General features: G+C 44.3%; 1 protein-coding gene across 1 annotated transcript; it reads left to right on the top strand.

Annotated features, from left to right (window-relative positions):
• Positions 1-2,971: 2,971 nt before the first annotated feature.
• Positions 2,972-4,321, top strand: FFAR3 (free fatty acid receptor 3). The gene is made up of 2 exons (XM_005862655.2): positions 2,972-3,037; positions 3,240-4,321. The coding sequence occupies exon 2, from the start codon at positions 3,251-3,253 to the stop codon at positions 4,211-4,213; it is 963 nt and encodes a 320-aa protein (XP_005862717.1). The 5' UTR covers positions 2,972-3,037; positions 3,240-3,250; the 3' UTR covers positions 4,214-4,321.
• The last annotated feature ends 17,604 nt before the right edge of the window (positions 4,322-21,925 follow it).

Here is a 21,925-nt window from a genome sequence, read left to right as displayed (position 1 = left end):
CCGCCTTGCCGCGCACCTGCCTCTGGAGTCTTCCAGTCCTCTTAGCCCCCCAGCTGCCCAGGGCAGCCCGAGGCTCAGGTAACCAGGGCTGGCCGAGGCTTGTGCTGCTGGCAGTGGCAGCAGCAGAGGTGTGATGGGGGCATCGCCTTCCCCTGATCACCAGGTTGCCTCCCGCCCCTGAGGGCTCCCGGACTGTGAAAGGGGCAGGCCCGGCTGAAGGACCCCAGGGAGTAACTGAAGCCATTATCATCTTTATTTTGCAGGGAGAAAAAATTTTCCCAAGGGCCTACAGCAAGGAAGGGGTAGATGTGGGATGTGATCTTTCAAGGCAGGGCCCCCAAGGTCAGGGGACATTTGGAAAACTTAGGGTATTGGATTAATGCCTATCCTTGGGGTCTATTTTACAAAGGTGAATGGTGGCACCCTGAACCCACAAGAAAGCAGGCAGAAGAGACAGGCCATAAAGGAGGCAGACACTTGGGCATCTGCTCTGACCAGGACAGGGGTAGAAAGCAGATTTGTTCCTCTGATGATGACAGTGCCATGAACATATAAGAGCACCAAAAGTGGTAGCTATGTGCCCAGCATGCGTGAACTGATTTATATAAATTATTTCTTTTCATGCTTAAATGTCTACAAGGTCAAGGAATTTTGTTTTATTTTCTAATATATCCCCAGCACCTAGAAGAGAGCCTAGCACACAGCAGGCTCTCAGTAAATGTTTGCTGCATGAGTGAATACTCACAATAGCCCTCCAGAGCAAGTTTTATTATCTGTTTTATAAACATGGAAACAGGCCAGAGAAGTAACTTGCTGGAGGCTCCGTCGGAGGCAGAAACATGTTAGTTCCCTGCACTGTGGTGATTCCAGAGAGGTTCCCATAACAGCTCAGCTGGCCCCCTGCCCCTCCCATAATGCCAGAGACTATTCTCTCTCCTACTCTATGGAGCACCTGCTGCTGGGCCACTTCTTCCTGTTACTTGTGTCTCATCCTCATAGGGGAGATTTCAGTTGCTCCCTGGGGCCCATGGGCCTTGCATGATCCTCCCTTGGCATCATCTCCTGACCCCTGGCCCTTGAATCCTAAACCTCCTACCAGTTCCCCCAGTGGGTCAAGCCTGTGCACCTGCCATTCCTTCTGCCTGCAGTGTTTCCTCCAGTGGTTCTCTGCCTCTGTATTATCCTCCCACCACTCAACCCTCCAATCCTCTCATTACGAACTGTAAGCACCACAACAGCAAAAACTTTGTTTTGTCCACTACTTATTGAGATAATATTTACATATCATAAAATTCACCCATTTGGTATGTACAATTCAATGAGTTTTAGTAAATTTACTGAGGTGTGCAACTATCACTAAATCCAATTTAGAACATTTTCATCACCCCAGTCAGATCCCTCATGCTCATTTACAGTAACTCCCACTTCCACCCCCATTCCTCAGGCAACCAGTCATCTACTTGTTGTCTCTATAAATGTGCCTATTCTGGACATTTTATATAAATGAAAACATATAATGCTCAGTCTTTAATGTCTGGCTTGTTTCACTTAGCATAATGTTTTTGAGGTTCATCCGCATTATAGTACACATGGGTATTCCATTCCTTCTTATTGCAGGTAGTGTTCTATTGTATGGATATGCCACCTGGTTTATCCATTCACTAGCTGATAGGTCACAGAGGGATGTTTCCATTTCTTGGCTATTATGACTAATGCTATTTTTTTGTTATTTTTAAAATATGTTTTTATTGATTTCAGAGAGAGCGAGGTGGAGAGAGAGAGATCAATGATGAGAGAGAATAATTGATCAGCTGCTTCCTGCATGCCCCCTACTGGGGATTGAACCTACAACCCAGGCATGTGCCCTGACCAGGAATCGAACCGTGACCTCCTGGTTCATGGGTCAACGCTCAACCACTGAGCAACCCTGGCTGGGCGACTAATGCTATTTGAACATTTATGAGCAAGACTGTGCGGACATATGTTTTTCTTTCTTTTAAGTAGATACCTACCTATAAGGGAATTGGGTCACATGGTAAGTTTATGTTTACCTTTTAAAGACACACTGCTTAAAAGTGACTCCACTATTTTGTATTCTCACCAGCAACATGTGAGGCTTCTCATTTCTTCACATCCTCACCAACACTTGACATTATCTGTTTTTACTTATAGCCATTCCAGTAGCATGTGAATAAAATGGTATCTCATTGTGTTTCATAAATATTTGAATGAATAAATAAATAATCTCTGAAGCTGGACAGAACTTGGGTTTGAATTCTGGTGGTGATTACCTGGAGCAAGTCACTTCTGCACACAAGACATAATGGTGGTACCTTGAGAAGCAGAGTATCTGCTATAGATTATATGCCCCCTAAAAGGTAGCTGCTATCATCATCACCACCATCATCATTATTATTAATATTATTATTACCATCACCCCAGGGACAAGCCCATACCAGTGACTGGGATGATGGCAACTAACACCTGTTAAGTGCACATCCTAACATGTCAGGCTCGCTTCTAAGCATTTGATATGTACTAATGCTTTAATCTACACAATAACATATGAGATTGGTACTGTGATCGCCTCTGTTTTAGATGAAAAAGCAGAGATTCAAGGAGTTTACATCACTTGCCCCATATCAGAGTAAATAAGTGACGGAGCCGACATTGGACCCAGGCCATACTTACCATCACTGCATCCTGCTTCCTATCCTTACAAGGCAAACTAGACGAGTGCCATGTAGAGAGCAGATAAAATGCAAGTGGAGGATGGGGGAAGGAGAGATGACGTCTGCTCAGGCCTGGTGGGGGCATTCCATTGGAGGCTGCCCTAGGAGCCAGGCCTCCACTTGTGGAATTTGCTCTTCATTTTGCATACAGAGATAAAGGCATCTTTTGTGTTATGGCTCAGCAGTGACATCACAGGCACTGCCAGATCTTTATCAGTTCTGTCAGATTAATAGCTAAGTGCCCTTGCTCTGGAGGAACCAGCAAGGTGCAGAGTGGCAGAGCACTTGGATTCTTAAATAAGCAGGTGAGTGCTGGGCCCTGAGTAACTATGTGGAGGAGCCGCTTGGCGCTTACTTTACTGGGGGAAGCAATAGGAGACAGGCTGACCCCAGTGGGGAAGGCGTCAGGGGGCATGAGAAAGTGAGGTGGTGACGATGTTCTCTGTGGATTGTTGAGACGCTGCCATCTCTCTCCCTCTCTGTCTCACAACCTCTCTCTCTCTCTAGTGGCCATCACCATGGACACAAGCCTGGACCCATCCTTCTTCCCCGGCAATCACTGGCTGTACTTCTCCGTGTACCTCTTCACCTTCTTGGTGGGACTCCCACTCAACCTGGTGGCTCTGGTGATCTTCGCCCGCAAGCTGCAGCGCCGCCCAGTGGCCGTGGACCTGATCTTGCTGAACCTGACCCTCTCGGACTTGCTCCTGCTGCTCTTCCTGCCCTTCCGCATGGTGGAGGCGGCCAGCGGCATGCACTGGCGGCTGCCCTTCATTTTCTGCCCCTTAACCAAATTCCTCTTCTTCACCACCATCTATCTCACGTCCCTCTTCCTGACAGCTGTGAGCATCGAGCGCTACTTGAGCGTGGCCTACCCGCTGTGGTACAAGGCCCGGCCAAGGCTCCGACAGGCTGGCCTGGTCAGTGGGGCCTGCTGGCTCCTGGCCACTGGGCACTGCAGTGTGGTCTTTATCACCGAATTCTCAGGAAACTCTTCCCACAACACCTGCTACCTGGAATTCCAGGAGGAGCAGCTGGCCATTCTCCTGCCTGTCCGGCTGGAGATGGCTGTGGTCCTTTTTGGAATTCCCCTGCTCATCACCAGCTACTGCTACAGCCGCCTGGTGTGCATACTCAGGAGGGGAGCCAGCCACCGGCGGAAGAGGGTGGCAGGGCTAGTGGCAGCCACGATGCTTAACTTCCTCATCTGCTTTGGGCCCTACAATATTTCTCATGTTGTGGGCTACCTCCAGGGTAAAAGCCCAGTGTGGAGAAATTACGTGCTACTCCTCAGCACCTTGAATTCTTGTGTTGATCCCTTGGTTTACTACTTCTCATCATCTGGGTTCCAGGCTGACTTTCAGAGGCTGCTGCAAAGGCTGCCTGGGGTCTGGGGCTTCTGGAGGCAGGAGAGCTGCTTGAAACTGAAGAAGAATGAAGAGGAGCAACCTCAGGAGCTGTCCAATGTAGAGAACAGGTAGTGGACTCTAGGAGGGCTGTGGAGCGGGTGGCAAGTGGCCTGAACTGAAAGACATCTCATTCACAGGGCAGTTCCTAGCTCAAGTCAGGCGGGACCTGGGAGTGGCAGGCTGGGGACTGATGCAGTCGGAGCAGAGCAGGCACCCAGCCTTCCTAAGGATGTGCTCACCAAAGCCCAATTCTTGATTTCACCACACTGCCCTCCCTTCCCATCTCCCCACACGCTGTGGATTAGGCCTAGGACGTAGTCAAGGTGAGAGAGCTCTGGAGAAAAATGAGCTCTCGGTGACAGCAGCCAGCTCCGGTGCTTTTCTAAGTGTAAAAGAGGAGTTGAGAGCAGTGTCCAGGGCCGAGGGAGCTACCCAGTGACTTGAAACAAGAGAGAAGAATCTACCCTTCAGAGCCACTGACCTGGCAAGTCAGGAGTGGGACACAGGATCCAGGCACGAAGGAGCATCCTGCTCTCACATGGACTTTTCCAGAAAATTTCCATTGTTCAATAAATTCAGATTTTCAGGGACATCTATGAAAAAATGACAGAACAAAAATTACCTGAATAAATTTGATAGCAAGCAAAAGTCTTTCCTTATTCTGTTTTCTTATGGTGCACATGTGTCAGGTGGAATTGGTGGGTAGAAGGATTCAGAAGGGAAAGGACTAAACAATAAGATGTCTGAATGCTGGGAGAGGATCTGGGTTGGAGGAATAACAATAATAGCCGACATGTTATTTTCTTCAATCCTCTCAATAACCATGTAGCAGGTAAAATTTCTATTTTATAGATGAGGAAATGGGCCCAGGGAGGCGAAGTCTCTTACCTGAGATCCTACAGCCAGTAAGTGATTAAAATAAAACCTCAAGGCGGGATTAGCTGACTCTGAAGTCCATGCCCCTCACCCACTCTGCTGTTCTCCCTCCAGCTGTGCGTTACCACAGTGATCGGGCCAGTCCATCTTCCAGAGTCAGGGAGGCAGTCTGGCCAGGACAAATGTCAACAGGCCACAGTGAGACATAGAACTACATGCTGCCCTGTGCCCATCTAAGCAGGTAAAGGAAACTGGTAGAGAGATGGTGTGGGGTGTATGCGCAAGTGATGGGGCATCATGCATTCTTGCCATTTGGCAGAACAAGTAGGTGTGTCTCTCACGGGTGAGGGGCTTGCAAGCATGAGTGAAAGTTCTGGGGGGTGCAAGAAGAAGTCAAACCAGGTTGGATCTACCATGACAGAGGTCAAATGAACTCAATTCTGCAAAAGAGAGCCAACCATTGGGCACCTGACTCACAGTGGATATCAAAAGCTACTCAATATTAGCTGAAACACCATTTCTCAAACATTTTTGTATCATTGTCCCCTACGGAGTCTTTTAAGATATTTTTTTCCTACTTGGCACCTTGCCTATGACATTTTAATACAACAGATATGCTATATATCTGTTTATGGGTGTGGCCTTTCAGAAGTGCACAAACCACTGTAAGATTTTTTTTTTTTTTTTTTGCTTCCACAGAACTAATTTTCACCTCTTTTGGGGGCAATATTGCCTCACTGAGAATGCAAAAGTTAGAGAAATGGTTGTATCCAATAGTGATAAAGCCTGTCTCATACAACTGTACCAAACAAAGTTTATTCTCTCGCAGGAGCAAAAGACACCACATTCCACAGAGGGAGTGTGAGCGATCTCACAAAAGAAGGGACAGGGGTACTATAGAATTTGGGGGAAGGGTGATGTTTAGGTGAAGTTTCAATGAAGCCACGTTTGACAGGCTCACAGCAAAGCAGAGCTGTACATAAAGACAGCAATATCAGGCCTGGACCTAGAACAGCGGTTCTCAACCTGTGGGTCGCGACCCCTTTGGGAGTCGAATGACCCTTTCATAGGGGTCGCCTAAGAACATCGGAAAACACATATATAATTACATATTGTTTTTGTGATTAATCACTATGCTTTAATTATGTTCAATTTGTAACAATGAAAATACATCCTGCATATCAGATATTTACATTACGATTCATAACAGTAGCAAAATTACAGTTATGAAGTAGCAACAAAAATAAGTTTATGGTTGGGGGTCACCACAACATGAGGAACTGTAGGGCGTGCAGGAGGCAGCTGATTGATGTTTCTCTCTCATCAATGTTTCTAACTCTCTATCCCTCTCCCTTCTTCTCTGTAAAAAATCAATAAAATATATATTTTAAAAAAAAGAAAATAATTTTTATGGTTGGGGGTCACCACAACATGAGGAACTGTATTAAAGGGTCACGACATTAGGAAGGTTGAGAACCACTGACATAGAAGAAGAGTCAGGATCCCATTTCTATGGAAAGATACAAAATAAAGACAGAGGTTGAATTTTGCATCTGAAAACTCCTTATCTGAAGCCCTGGGGGCTAAAGGCAAGGCTGCTTCTGTGTGTCACAGGCTCCCACCTGGGTCTTCCTAGTAGCAGGGGGATGTTTCATTTTTACTGACATGATTTGATTTCAAACAGTCAAGGTTGCTCAGCAATCTACTTTTTAAAATTAATAAGTAAGTTTTTAAAGATGTACAAAAAGAACTCATTGTTGGCCATGAAGTAGGAGAAACTTTTCCCTCCTAGAATGAAGGGCCTCCTTCACTAAAAACTAGAGCAGCACAACCCAGAAGGACAGGAAGTAGGGGAGCCTCAGCCCCCTGACACAGGTTCCCTGGGCCACAGGTCAAGTCTCAGTTTATAGGAGAAGAGGGAGTTGGCTAGAAGCTTCAAATCACCAAGTGTGACTGGAAACCTAGCAAAGCTACCCAGGAAGTGATTAAGGAACCCTGCAAAGATGGTTCACTGCGGCCTGGTGGACGACAGTGAGTGGTGAGACTGTTGCAGGCTTGTGCTGTGACCAGCTCAGACCACTCCTAAAGCAGGGTCAGTTAGAGGAGGTGGAGGCAGGAAGTGGAGAGGAAGCCCAGCACAGGAGGCCAGCCAACTTGATGCCTTCTCTCCAGGATCTGCATATGTGCCTTGTGGGAAAGCTGTGCGCAAAGCAAGAGCAGTGTATCTGCTTCAGCTGGATCCTGGAAAGGGGCAAACACTAGAGGAGGTCAAGGTTGGGGGAGGAGGAAGGGAGGTGAAGAACAGTTGGGAATAAGCAAGAGGCCTGGGAGTCTGCAAAGTTCGTTGTGAGAATCATCCAAAAGGAGGGAGCAGAACAATAATAAAGGTAGAAAGGCACATGGAAGAAAAGTCAGGCCATAGATCTGGAAGAGGAGAAAGAGGTGGGAGACAGAATCTGAGTGGGGAAACAAATAGAGTGATATAATGTGAGAAAGCACTCAGCTTTTTAACCTTCTTTTCTCTGATAGGACTGACTCTGGTTTAAAAAAAAAAAAGCTACAAGTGATACATACAGGTAGTTGTGGCCCCTAAAACTTTGCAAGGTCTGTGAGAAGCCTGCTGACTGTAAGCTAGTTCTGAAAAATAATCCATATGGAGGGAGATTAAGGCATCAAGATGGTGGCCCATGTTCTGGAAAAAGGATGCTAGGATCACATTCCAAAAAAAGAATGGAATAGAAAGGAATGAAGTCTAATAAACATTGGTGGAAGTAGGAAGGTGCACAGAGTTCACCCCCCACCCCCCACGGACACATGGAACTAGGAGAGAGAAAATATTACAGAACAGAAAATGAGGTACAAAAATATTTTTGGAAGGGGGTGATTTTACTGGATTTAGACTAGAAGGTTCAGTGAGACGACCCAATCAGTCATCCCCTGTTGTGGGGTCAAATTGTAATTGGCACTAATCATGATCATCTTTTTCCCCTTTATTAAGGTGACTGGTCTCAGGATAGACACATGACCCAATTCTGGCCAATAAAAGTATGAAGTCTACTAGCCTCTGGGAAAGATTTTGTGAGGAGCTGCCCTGTTCGGTTTGGAAGCTTTTATGTATGTGATACTTGGAGCTGTACCAGTCATTTTGGGGCCACAAGGCCACAAAGTTGAAGAAGAAAGCTAAGAAGCTAAGAGTGGCCCTGGGCCCCGATGACCTTATTGAGCTGGGACTACCACTTCCAAACTCATTGTTAATAAACATCGCCATGTTTGCCTTGCTGTTGCCTATTCTCTAAGTTGCAACCACATGCATCCTAACTATAATGGATAAGTCTATTTCGAAGCATCCTATATTCTACTACGACCTACCTGATGACCTCTTTTCTTACTTTAAATTATTTTATGATTCTTGAATCTTAAAACTCAACTGCTTTCTTTGTAGGAGCTATGAAATCTTAGTGTTCATTTTATCTCTTATGCCTGCACTTGGGAGATTTCTTATGGTTCCAGTCAGTAGCTCTAGCAGCAAGATGTCGTGACTCCTCTCACTGAGAAGCAGGCTTTTGACAGTGAACTGGTTATGGCCGCATGGCAACAACATTACAAAACAAAAAACAAACCTACTGGGTGGGACCCTTTTAAGGCCAAGTACCATCTAAAAATGTTTATGCTTATTATGGGACCTTAATTGGCATGAAAACAAGAGAGGGTTGAATGGGTGGATCATGAGATGTTGTCCTATGGAAGGGTCCTTGATCCTGCTCAGTGTTCTTAGAAGCAGGTGATCTACCCAGTCATCTTGTCTTGGAGTCACTATAACGTACACAATGCCCACATGAAGGTAAGGACATGCGTTCCTGGATGCTAATTTACTACTTACAGTTAACACACGCAATAAGCTTGCTGCTTATTGATTCCCTCCATTTCTGCCTCCCTTTATAATAACTGTTTTTTTTAGTTCCCTATGCTTACAACACTCATCTTTCTGATACCATAGAATATGGTAAATAACTTCCTGTTTGTTTATCCTTTGGAAAGTAATTAAATTACTTACTGTGAGTAAAAAAGTCAATTGGAAAAGATGTAAGCAGGAAAGTTACCTGCAGAATGAACTAAACAAACAGACCAGCAAGCTTGGGCACTGGTTGGGGTACCAGCAGGGCTCCTACTGCTGCAAGCTGACCGCATACCCAGCCAGGTGGTGAGAAATCAGACCAGGTTCTCTGAGATGAGAAACACAAGAGGGCCATGCAAACATCACTTTTGACCTTAAGACCCAGTGATGTCCTTCTAGGTATTACTCAGGAGGATGAGAGCATCCCTGTACACAGAGACTGTAAGCAAAGATTCATAGGGTTACTGGAAAGAGGACCTCGCCCCTAGTGGGTCTGCCTCAGGCCAGCCGGTAGTGTGTAGGTTCTTGACTTTGTGCAGGAAACATTTCACAGTACGATTCCAGATGACTATGAGGAAATGTTTTTAAAGCTGGGAACAGTGCAACAAGAGAGGGTTTAATATAGAAGCAACAGGAGAGTCTAGGCTGGGCTACCCTAGCTCTCCGGGAAGTCAGAGAAAAGGAGACTTGGGGTCAGGTGGCAGTGGTTCTCAACCTTCTGGCCCTTTAAATACAGTTCCTCATGTTGTGACCCAACCATAAAATTATTTTCGTTGCTACTTCATAACTGTAATGTTGCTACTGTTATGAATCATAATGTAAATATCTGATATGCAGGATGGTCTTAGGTGACCCCTGTGAAAGGGTTGTTGGACTGCTAAAGGGGTTGAGAACCGCTGGGTTAAGGGGTTAGCCAGGGACGAGGGGCCACTGTCCATTGCCTCCCTGGTTGCAAGCTTCTTGAGGCCCTTTATGGTTTAGGACAGTGATGGCGAACCTTTTGAGCTCAGCGTGTCAGCATTTTGAAAAACCCTAACTTAACTCTGGTGCCGTGTCACATATAGAAATTTTTGATATTTGCAACCATAGTAAAACAAAGACTTATATTTTTGATATTTATTTTATATATTTAAATGCCATTTAACAAAGAAAAATCAACCAAAAAAATGAGTTCACGTGTCATCTCTGACACGCGTGTCATAGGTTCGCCATCACTGGTTTAGGAGATGCATACCTGTGGGTAAAAAGTGGGGGAAGATAAGAGGAAAAGGGAATGGAGGTGGCTGCTCCCCAGAAGGAGAGGATGTGCTGGGTCCTTTGTCTTGAAGCTTTATTTCTCTCTTGCAGGCAGATATCTTAGAGGAGACCTCAGGGAAGGGTTTCAACACAATACTCATCAGTTTCCTAGGTGTGCTTCTTCAGGGGCCTGGTCTTCACTGGTTCATCCGTGTTAGGGCAGGGGTTTGTTAGTCATTGTAGCTGGTCCTGGTGTCACTCCCTGGTTTTGCTGCTTTTCTGGGTCTGGAGCTGAAATACAACTGAGGCCTAGATGTTACCTGTAGGGAGGTGACCTTCTGTACCTGCTGTAAATCGCTCTGCAGTTTGTTCAGTTATCTGTCTCCGTTTCCCTATCCACTTGTCCTGGCTCACTGCCCTGTCTCAATAGCAGCTATAATCATAATAGATCAAAACTGGAAATGGCCCAAGTATCCATCAAAAGAGAATAGATAGCCCAGCTGGCATGGCTCAGTGGTTGAGTGACTACCTATGAATCAAGAGGTCACTGGTTCAATTCCCAGTCAGGGCGCATACCCGGGTTGTGGGCTCCACCCCCAGTGGGGGGCATTCAGAAAACAGCTGATCAATGATTCTCTCTCATCATTGGTGTTTTTATTCCTCTCTCTCTCTCTTCCTTCCTCCATTAAATCAATAAAAAAATATTTTTTTTAAAAAAGAGAGAGAGAATGGATACTTGAGATATAGCCATGCAATGGAATATGACTCTGCAATATAAAATAACAAACTGCTGACAGAGTTAACAGTATAGCCTCTAACTGTGATATTGTGATTCATAATAAGAAATATATATTTGGTCTTTGTCTCTGGTTCTGGCACCAAGCTTCTAAAAGCCTTGGAATTTCCTAAGTGAGAACCTCAAAGGTGTCTTTTGTTATGCTAATGAGGTGACTTTTGGACCCACCTAAGGATGGGGGTTGGTTGCCAGTGGAGCCAATCATGTGATTAGAGGGTTGGAACTTTCCGTGGCACTCTCAGACCTCTGGGAAGGGGTTGGAAATTGAGATCAATCACCTGTGGCCAATGATTTAATCAATTGTGCTTATGTAATGAAACCTCCACAAAACCCCAGAGAGCTTTTGGGTTGGTGAACACTTGGAGATCTGGGGAGAGTGGGCCACCTGGCCAGGGCATGGAAGCTCCGTGCCCTTTCCCCATACCTTGCCTTATGCATCTCTTCCACCTAGCTGTTCTTCAGTTATATCTATCTATCTATCTATCTATCTATCTATCTATCTATCTATCTACTATCTATCTATCTATCTATCTATCTATAAGGCTAATATGCTAAGTGTCTGACCGGCTGACCGGTTGCTATGACACACACTGACCACCAGGGGGCATTTGCTCAAAGCAGAAGCTGCCGAGCTGCAGTGACTTGGCAGTGGCAGTTCTTGGGTTATGCACCTCAAAACCAGAGAGGAGGGAGCCCAATTCCTCGTGGGGCCATGTGATTCCACCTTTGGCCGTGGGTTATGTTGTTGCTGGGGCACTGTCGGCCCTGAATCTGGTTTACTGCACACTTGCATTTGTGTTCCACACCCTGTACAACAGCAACTTTGCAGAGTGCCCTCTTGCACTCCAGGACCCCTTGTGGGATGTCAGACTGCCGGTTTCAGCCCGATTCCCGCAGGCCAGGCCGAGGGACCCCACCTGCCGGAGGAACCCTGCTCACTCCACAGACACTCTTTGAACCACAGCGCTACCCCAGGTGTGGCCAGCCGGCCAACTGGGGAGGGACCATGGGAAGTTGGCTCCAGGGTGTGTCCAGCCCATCTCTCCCAGTCCTGCCGGACACCTTCTAACTAATTTCCTTTCAGTGTGCACGAATCCATGCACCGGGTCATGAGTTCTTTTATAATAAACCAGTGATCTCATAAGTAAAATGTTTCCTAAGTTCTGTGAGCCACTCTAGCAAATTTTTTTTTAAAATATATATTTTTATTGCTATTTTTGTGTATGGTGTAAGTTGGTGGTCTAGTTTCATTTTCTTGCATGTATCTGGCCACTCTAGCAAATTAATTGAACTTGAAAAGGGGATCATCGGAACCTCTGATTTATAGCCAGTCCAGTCCGAAGCACAGATAACAACTTAGCTTGGGACTTGAGTTTAAAGGGGTGGGGGCAGTTTTGTAGGACTGAACCCTTAACTTGTGGGACCTGATGCCATTTCTAGGTAGATAGATATGGCATCATCTCTATCAGAATTGAATTAAATTGTAGGACATCTAGCTAGTGTCCAGAGAGTTGCTGGGTGGTGTGATAGAAACCACCCCACCCCAGACTGGAACTGGTTCCAGAGCCTCTTTACTGACAGAAAGAAGGTCAGTGGTTGCCAAGGGGAGGGGCTGTCTGGGAAGATGCCAGAGGGACATTTTAGGGTAATGAAAGTGTTCTACAACTTGACTGAGGTAAGGGCTACACATTTGTTAAAACTTATCAAACTATGCTTAAGTAGATGCATTTATTACATATAAATTAAACTTTAGTTTTTAAAAAGGTGATTAAAAAGAGCTGTGTCACCTCATCTCAGTGCCCATCCCCTTGGTGTACATAAAATAATCAATTAATCGCCCTGACCGGTTTGGCTCAGTGGATAGAGCGTTGGCCTGTGGACCAAAGGGTCCCAGGTTCGATTCCAGTCAAGGGCATGCACCTTGGTTGCGGGCATATCCCCAGTGGGGGGTGTGCAGGAGGCAGCTGATCGATGTTTCTCTCTCATCGATGTTTCTGACTCTCTATCCCTCTCCCTTCCTCTCTGTAAAAAATCAATAAAATATATTTAAAAAAAATAAAATAATCAATTAATCTTCCCAAGTTTCAACAAGCCAAGCAGGTATCTGCTTTTGCTGTGCCACTCTGCAGAAGTTGGGTCTGCCGTGGGATACTCCAGGTTACACAAAATGGCAGAAACCATGGTAAAAACGGGTAATACATGGCAACTAGCTCTTATCCTGGTGCTGGAGATCTGCAGGAAGCAGTAGGACTATGGCCTACTGGAGAGTGCATGGCTCACATAAACTTAACTCCTGGCAGACCCGTGGGCTCAATGCTGCCATACCTTCCGGTCTTTCCAGTTGAACATCCAGCTGTTATTGTGCTTTAACATCTTATATTCTGACAACCAATTCCAACTGTTTCTGTATTGTGTGTGGTGTAAGTATTGAGGGTGTGGGTCGTCTCATGTGGCCTCCACAGCAGCGGAAGCTGAAGAGGTTCAGATGTTTGGGATGGGTGGGGAAGGAGGCAAAAGTTAGTGTCTTTTTTTCATAAGCGCAGCTCACAGATACCTTTGATGACTTTAGAAAATCATTCCTCCCAGTCCCTGCTCTCATTTCAAAGTCCCTGCCCACCCCAACAGCCCTTCTCTGAGAGCCACAGGGCAGGTCTCTGAAGGACGCAGCCAGGCAGAGGAGAGGAGCTTCTAGGATCCCCTCTCTCCACCTGGGCTCCTCCTCCCACCCCCATGTTCCGGAGGCATCATTTGCTCTGGTTCTACACCCGCTCCCCAGCTGTTGTAATCCATTATAGTAACTGCGTACAGGGACATCTCATTTTCACAAATTCAAACCAAACTCTTCATTTTCTCCCCCAAATCTGACCATGCTTCCCAGCCTAGTCCAGCTCTGTAAATGGTAACACCATTTACCTAGCTGCCCAGGACAGAAACCCTGGCATCATTTTTTTTTAATCCTCACTCGAGGTTGTTTTTATTGAGAGAGAGAGAGAGAGAGAGAGAGAGAGAGAGAGAAGAGAGAGAGAGACATTTATGTGAGAGAAATATCTGTCTGTTGCCTCCCATAAGCACCTTGTCCCAGAATTGAACCCACAGCCTTTTGGTGTACGGGGTGATGCTCCAACTAACTGAGCCATCTAGATTAAAATTTTTTAAAAATTCATGCGCTTTTATGGAAGGGGGTGAAAATGGGAGACATCTGTAATATTGCCAACAATAAATAATAAATAAATATATAAATAATGAAATTATCACACAATAAAAAGGAACTTTTTCAATTGTACACTTTTTTATATATTCGGTTCTGTGAATTTCAACACCATTTCCTGTAACCACCACCACAATCAAGATAAAGAGCCATTACAGTCACAACTGTCCCTCACCTCTAGCTGCTGACAACCACAGATCCACTATCAGGACAGTTTTATCTTTTCAAAAATGTCACACAAATGGAATCATAATGACTTTGAGATTCATTCTTGTTATTGTATCATAATTTGTTCCCTTTTATTGCTGAGTCGTTTGTCCCATTGTATGACTGGACCACAATTTGCTTATTTATACAGCCACTGAAAGACATTTGGGTTGTTTCAGTTTAGGGCAATTATGAATAGAGCTGCTTTAAACATTCATGCACAGGTTTTTGTCTGGACATATGTTTTCACTTCTTTAGGTCAAATATCCAGAAGAGGGATGGCTAAATCACATGGTAATTGTATGTTTGGCTTTCTAAGATACCTTTGGTCTGTTTGCAGAGTGGTTGTACCATTCTGCACTCCTCCCAGGAATATACAAGAGGTTCGATTGCTTCACATCCTCGTCAGCACTTGAGGTTGTTAGAGTTTTTACTTTAGCCATTCTGATAAGTGTGTAGTGGTCAGAAAGCCATTCCTAATGCCTTCTTCTTTACTATCCATGTTCAATTTACCATCAATTCCTATTTCTTCTGTCTCCAGAATAGATCTTACATAAATCTGTTTCTCTCCAACTCCATGGCAACCATTATATCTCACCTGAACTATTGCAAAAGCTTCTAACCTGGTTTTTCTTCTTATCCTCATCCTCATCAGTTCACCCCATAGCAAGAGGAAGCTTTTAAGAACATAAATTGAATAATGTCATTGCCCTGAATAAAACCTTTTATGGCTTCCCATTGCAATCCCTCTTCATGGCCTATCAGGTTCTGTGCCATCTTTCCCTGCCTCTCTCTGCCATGTCCACTGGGGCCATCCCAACTGCACTGACATCACTCAGCTGGCCTGGCCCCAAGCAGGCCACACTCTCAATCTCTACAGGCACTGCTTCCTCCACACTTTACCTGGCTGGCTCACCTCTTCTTTCAGCTTTTGTCTCCAATGTCACTCTTTACAAATATATATATTTATTTAAACAATCTTTATATATATTTATTTTAAATAATACTTTTCTTTCAATTACAGTTTCAATACATTATATTAGTTTCAGATGTACAACATAGTGATTACACCTTTATATAACTTACCAAGTGATCGCTCCACCCACGTCATTCTTTAGATAGGCTTTCTCTGATCACACAATCTGAAGTAGCCCTCCCCCCTTGATATTATCTTACACTGAACTTCCACTGTTTGAATCATATATTTGTCTGTTCATTTGCTTAATATGTGATTCCTCCTTCTTGACTGGGAAGCTCTTGACAACGGTCACCACATCTGTTTTATTCATTACTACCTACCCAGGTTCCTAAAACAATACAAAAAAAAAAAGAATAGTGAGCCCTAACTGGTTTGGCTCAGTGGATAGAGCGTCGGCCTGCAGACTCAAGGGTCCCAGGTTCGATTCCGATCAAGGGCATGTACCTTGGTTGCGGGCACATCCCCAGTGGGGGGTGTGCGGGAGGCAGCTGGTCGATGTTTCTAACTCTCTTTCCCTCTCCCTTCCTCTCTGTAAAAAATCAATAAAATATATTAAAAAAAAGAATAGTCATTTGATAAACAAGCGAATGAAAAAGAAAAAGTATCTCTTATTTTTCACTATTATAAAACTGCTACAGGAATACCCTTTTACATAAATGCTTGTGCAGGTGTACATCTCCTAAAAGTGGTACTGCTGTATTAAATGGTATATACATTTGAAATTTTTACAAATACTGACAAAGTACCATCCCCAGCTAAATCAACCATCTCTCCCCTAACAGTCTGTAAGAAACTCCATTACCCTGCCAACAAGGGAAAATACTAGTATAATATTTTAATTTTTAAGTTGATATTTAAAATTTAGTATCTCAGTGTATCAGTCAGGGTCCCTCAGAGAAACAGAACCAATAGGATGCATATATACCTAGAAAGAGACTGGTGTAAGGAATTGGCTCACTCTGGTGGTCTGGAGAGTCCAAAATCTGATGGAGGAGGCTGGCAGGTTGGAGACACAAAAGAGTCGCAGAGGAGTTCTGAAGGCCGTCAGCTGGGGAGTTCCCTCTCGCTCAGGGATGTCAGCCTTTTGTTCTATTCAGGTCTTTACCTGATTGGAAGAGGCCCACCCACATTATGGAGAGAAATCGCTTTACCCAAAGACCACTAATTCAAATGTAAATCTCATCCAAAACATCCTCACAAAAACATCTAGAATAATGTTTGGCCAAATATATGGGCAATGTGGCCCAGCCAAGTTGACACATAAAATTAACCATGCACTCAGTACTATTTTAACTTTAATTTCTCAGATAGTAACTCAGGTAGAAAATATTCACATATTGTATATAGTTATGATTTTTTCCTATACTATGCCTCCTTTTTATTTGATTTGCTGGAATTCTTTGGACCTTTAAATTAAACTTTTATCAGTTGTATATGTAGAAACATAGTCGTCTTTTACTTTGTTAATAATACTTTTTTCCATAACATATTTTTATATGCTCAAAATTGTCATTTTTTTTGATGACTCTTACATTTACATAATGCTAGAAAAAAAAAACCCCTCATTTATAAGGCTTAAAAGTAATTCTATGTAATACCTATACAACTTCTATAGTTTTAAAAAATATATTTGATCTTTAATACACCTGGATTTTGCTTTCATTATTTAATTACAATCTTCCAAATGAAGAGGCAACTATCCCAACATTATTTATTGAATAGTCCATCTTTTCCCACACTGACTGAAATAGATTTGGATCATTTAATTAGAAAGAATTCTTGGCATTAATCCCCAGAGGGAAAGTAGGGGAGGGAGGGGGCAAGGGGAAGAGATCAACCAAAGGACTTGTATGCATGCATATAAGCTAAACCAATGGACATGGACAACAGGGGGATGAGAGCATGAGTGGGGGGGCAGAGGATGGGGGTTTAATGGGGGGATGAGGACACATTTGTAATACCTTAACTAATAAAGAATTTTAAAAAAGAAATGGGAGTGAAAAAAAAAAAGAATTCTTGAAATGTAATCTACAACAAGATATCATCATTTTACCTATCTTACTAGCACAAAACATAAAAGATTCAAAATATCCAGTGTTGGAGAAGGTGCATAGATATGGTACTCTCATGCACAATTGATGGGAATGTAAATTACTGAACATTTTCAGGAAGATAATACAAAAATATCTATCAAAAATTTTAAAGTATATTTCTTTAATCCAGCAGTTATATCAATTACATATGTAAAAATCTATCTAGCCAAAATACTCACATGTAGATAAATGGATAGATAGATAGATAGATGATAGATAGATAGATAGATAGATAGATAAATGATTAGCTAGATATTAACTGAAGCACTATTTATTACAGCAAAGGAACTGGGAATTATGAAAATGAACCCTAAATGGTTGCATAAATGATAAGATGGCCCTAAAATAAAATACCATGTAGCGCTCTGGCCGGTGGTGCTCAGTGGTTAAGAAGCATCAACCTGCACATTGAAGGATCACAGGTTTGATTCCCAGCCTGATCAGAGCATGTTTGGGAGGCAACCAATTGATGTATCTCTCTCACATCGATATTTCTCTCTCTCTCTCTCTCTCTCTCTCTCTCTCTCTCTTTCTTCCTCCTATTCCCTCCCTTCCACTCTCTCTTAAAAAATCAATGGAGAAAATACCCTCAGGTGAGGTTATTAACAACAACAACAAAATACCATGTAACTGTTAGAAAGAATATACTGGGTCTGCATATTCTAACATGGAAAGATCACCCCCAGATGAAAAATAGATTTTCAAAACAATATATGTAGTATTATTCCATTTATGCATTTTTAAAAAGTACATATTTATGATGTGCATATATGGGTATAAACAAAAGAGAGATTATCTCGAGGAAGGGAGAAGTAAAGTGGCATTTCACAGTTTACTTTCTATTGTTGTATTATTTTATAATAGAGATATCTTTGTGCATTATTACACAATTTTAAAAAATTAAAGCACTTATAATGGACGAACATTCACCACCTTGATTCTGACCAATGTAGAACAGAGGGCACAGAGATTTAAGTTGCATGAAAAATCAGAGAGATCCTGTGAGATTAGCTGGGATAATGAGGATAAATCATTTAACACCGTCAGGCCTCCAAGTGCCCATTCCTCAAATCTCAGGCATTGAAAACAGAGAGTGTCTTCTCTAAGAAAAATGAGGGTGGTATTCCCGCGAGGTGGGGGAATGTGAGCAGAACACACCATCAAGAAATGACCACCAGGGCAGAGGCACAGAATATATGCGAGAGGGTCTCATCGCCCCCACCCACCCCCGGGTAGGGCCAGCACATGCCCTTGAACACTGCCATTTCTCTCACTGATATAAGATCAAAAATGTACACCAGCCCTGGCTGGTGTGGCTCAGTGATTAGAGCATCAGCCCTAACACCGAAGGGTCTCAGGTTCAATTCCCAGTCAAGGGCACATACCTGGGTTGCAGTTTTGATCCCGGGTCCCAGTGGGGGTGCATGAAGAAGGCAACCAATCCATGTCTCTCTTAGTATTTCTCTCTTGCTCTCTTCCCTTCCTCCCTCCCTTCCACTCTCTCTAAAAAATCAATAGAAAAATATCCTCAGGTGAGGATTAACAACAAAAACACACCCCGAGGTTGACTATCAGAATAATCACACCCAGACAAAGCCCTTTCTGACCGGTCTCCTGTGAGGAGTCACATGGAATTATCAGCAGTGAGTTCAAAACGTGATCAGATTTCTGGCACTGCTCTATCAGTCTCTCCCCAGACTGGTCTCCAGACACCCTCCAAAAGCAGGCATGGGATTTCCCCCAAATTAGAGGGCTCCTGTGGACCCTTGAGATGCATGACAACAGCCTTTGAAGTACAGTGTCGTACCCTTTGGGGAAGAGCTTCCTATCATAACAGCTAGAAAGAAAATTTAAAATGGCAACTTAGGGAAAAATGGCAGAGCCAAGGCTGTCCCTGTAGCACCAGGAGTCTGGCTCATAAGCTTTCTTCAGTGAGGGAGAAGAGGTGAAGTTGTAACTGGTGCACTGGGGATTGCGCAAAACTGGCTTCTGTGAAGGCAGGCGTCCTACTTGGGAGCGCCTTTCCTCTTGCACAGTGTGGCTGACACAGATGGAGACCATCGCTGTGGCCTGTGAGACAAGCATGCAGCAGAACTGGTCGACAGCTTTGCAATTCAGCAAAGATCTCCCCCACAGATGATCTCTTTAACTTGTAAAATAATCTCGAGGGGTTGGCACCATCCTGCTGTCTTTACAGATGACAGCGCTGAGGATTACATCTGTGAAATGAATACAGAGTGTGAAAAGGGAACCTTTGCTGTTTTAGTTTCAGCCAAGAACAATCAACAGATACCAAGCACCACCACAGCCGAACGAATGGGAGGTGTTGGACCATCCATGCGGACTCTGAAAACGAATTCTGTCAGCACTCGCTCAAGACCCCCGTTAGGCCAAATACAAGGAGCTGGGAAGTGGAAGAGGCAGACATTGAGGACTGTTCTGGAGTGCACTGTGTTGACCCCAGTGGGAAGGCGAGGAGAACACAATAGAGGGACTCCAAGGTAGCAGCGGTGATGGCTTGTGCCAGGTGCTTGCTGGGAGGAATCAGAACGTGGCTCACTGGGTCTGGCAGAGCAAAATAAGAGTGAGCTGCTGGGCCACCAACAATGGGACAAAGGTGTGTAGCTCCCTTGGACCAAATAAGGGTCCTTTGCTGAGGAGCCAGCCTAGAGTCATTCTAAAAATGATACCACCTGAGGGTTAGCTTAGAGGAGCAATGCAATCCAATGAGGAATGCCCAGGAGCTGAGAGTGTCAGATGTGGCCAAGCAGAGGAGACACTCCACATCCAAGGGAGGCACAGAGACCATGCCAGTGGGAAGTCCAAGAACCTCTAAGGTTCTCATGGGAGAATGAGCCGGCACTAGATGTCTGCCTCGACCAGAGGACTTCGGCTTCAGGTCATAACTGTACCAGGCCAGCTAGTCATTTGCTGCCCCTCATGCCTACTCTCTACCCATAGGCTGGAGCCCTATGTGGGTTCAAAATAAAAGCTAAAGAGTGGGAGAGACAATGAGATGAGATGGAGCCAAAAAAGAGAAATCCCAGTGGCCATCCCTCCTCCGCAGGCTGCGAGCCCGAGGCATTGCAGAGCCGGAAGGGAGACACGATACTGGAATAAAATTGGGAATTTTGATGTAACACTGGCCTGGAGCTGTGTGACTATTAAGCTGGACTGGTCTTTTTATTGTCAAAGGGTGTCTGAAAAAGCCATGGCACCCAAGCATCCAAGCTGCAGATTGACAGGGTGTAAGGGAAGAATAAAGTTAGGGTGTACTTTAATCTTGTCAAGTCCAGCTCATTCAATAGCATGATTATATTTGATTCTAGATGGCCTCAGGGTGCAGTCATTTGCCTCTTTGGCTTTTAGCATCTGCATGACATCCAGGGCAGCTCTTGGCTCTTGAACGACCAGATGTAGAGAGGGGCTGCTGCCCGAGAGTGGATCCAAGCCTGGCAGCACTGGACCATTTGCCCACACCAGGGTCTGGTACAGCACAGGCCTTGAGGGCATCTGGCCCAGGCCTCACAATTACTCTCTGGACATGATCACCAGATAAGATTAAATGTATACTCGTAGACTCGCAGAAATATCTTGACAGGACCCAACTTCAGACCTGTGGCTCATTTCTGACTTTACACTTCAATGAATTCTGTCAAAAAACAAGGAAATATAACCCTAAAATTATTTTCAGAACAGTACAATTTCATGTTAAGAATGCTGCTCTACTATTATAATCCCATTTTAGCATTTCATCACTTTTTTTCATATACTAGGAACCTCAAAAAATAGAAGTGGCCTGACTTCTGAGAGGCCCTGCTCTAAGGACATTGGTCATCCTTTGGTTGCCTAGCACCTGAATCCTTTCCCATGTTTAAGGAACTGCCCAAGTATGAATTCCAAACCTTGGTGGGAAGCAGAGCCCAGCTCCCACTAGAGAAGCTGACAATGCTTGGGCCTTGTTTTCCATGCATCCCTCCTATGTTTACACATTCAGGTGCATCTCTCCAAATTCTAAATCTGAAGCTACAAAATGGTACAAGAAGCTGGGACAGTAGAGAATTAATTCTGGTGGTGGCAGTAGTAGCACCAGTAGAATGTGGCTCTAGGGCCCAGTGTTCAGTGTGTGCATGTTTGGGGGGGAGGGGCCCCTGTGTCCTCATTGGATTGTGTCAGTGGCATGACTTCTATGTGGTCTTGGCTGTGCAGCTTCCTTTATTCTCCAAGCCTGGTTCTCAGCTTTCCTGGAAGATCTCTGAGCCATAACATTTTTATCATATAATCCTTAAATTAGCCAGAGTTGGCTTCTGTTGCTGCAATTAAAACCATTACAATGATTATGAGCTAAGAAAACCTGCATTCTAATGAGAGATGCTCAACCCATTAGAAATCTCTTTGATGCATTAAAACAGCGAAGAGACATTGCTTGATATCCGATCAACTGGCAAACACCCAGAAACCAGACAAGGCCAAGTATGGGTGGGAGTATGGCTC

The sequence above is a fragment of the Myotis brandtii genome, unplaced genomic scaffold (assembly GCF_000412655.1).
Source record: "Myotis brandtii unplaced genomic scaffold, ASM41265v1 scaffold165, whole genome shotgun sequence".
Lineage (NCBI taxonomy): Eukaryota > Metazoa > Chordata > Mammalia > Chiroptera > Vespertilionidae > Myotis > Myotis brandtii.
The sequence above is the reverse complement of the archived record's forward strand: the minus strand, read 5'-3'. Positions and strand labels throughout refer to the sequence as shown.

Coding starts and splice junctions, on each gene's coding strand:
- FFAR3 (XM_005862655.2), top strand. CDS start 3,251: ATGGACACAAGCCTGGACCCATCCTTCTTCCCCGGCAATCACTGGCTG.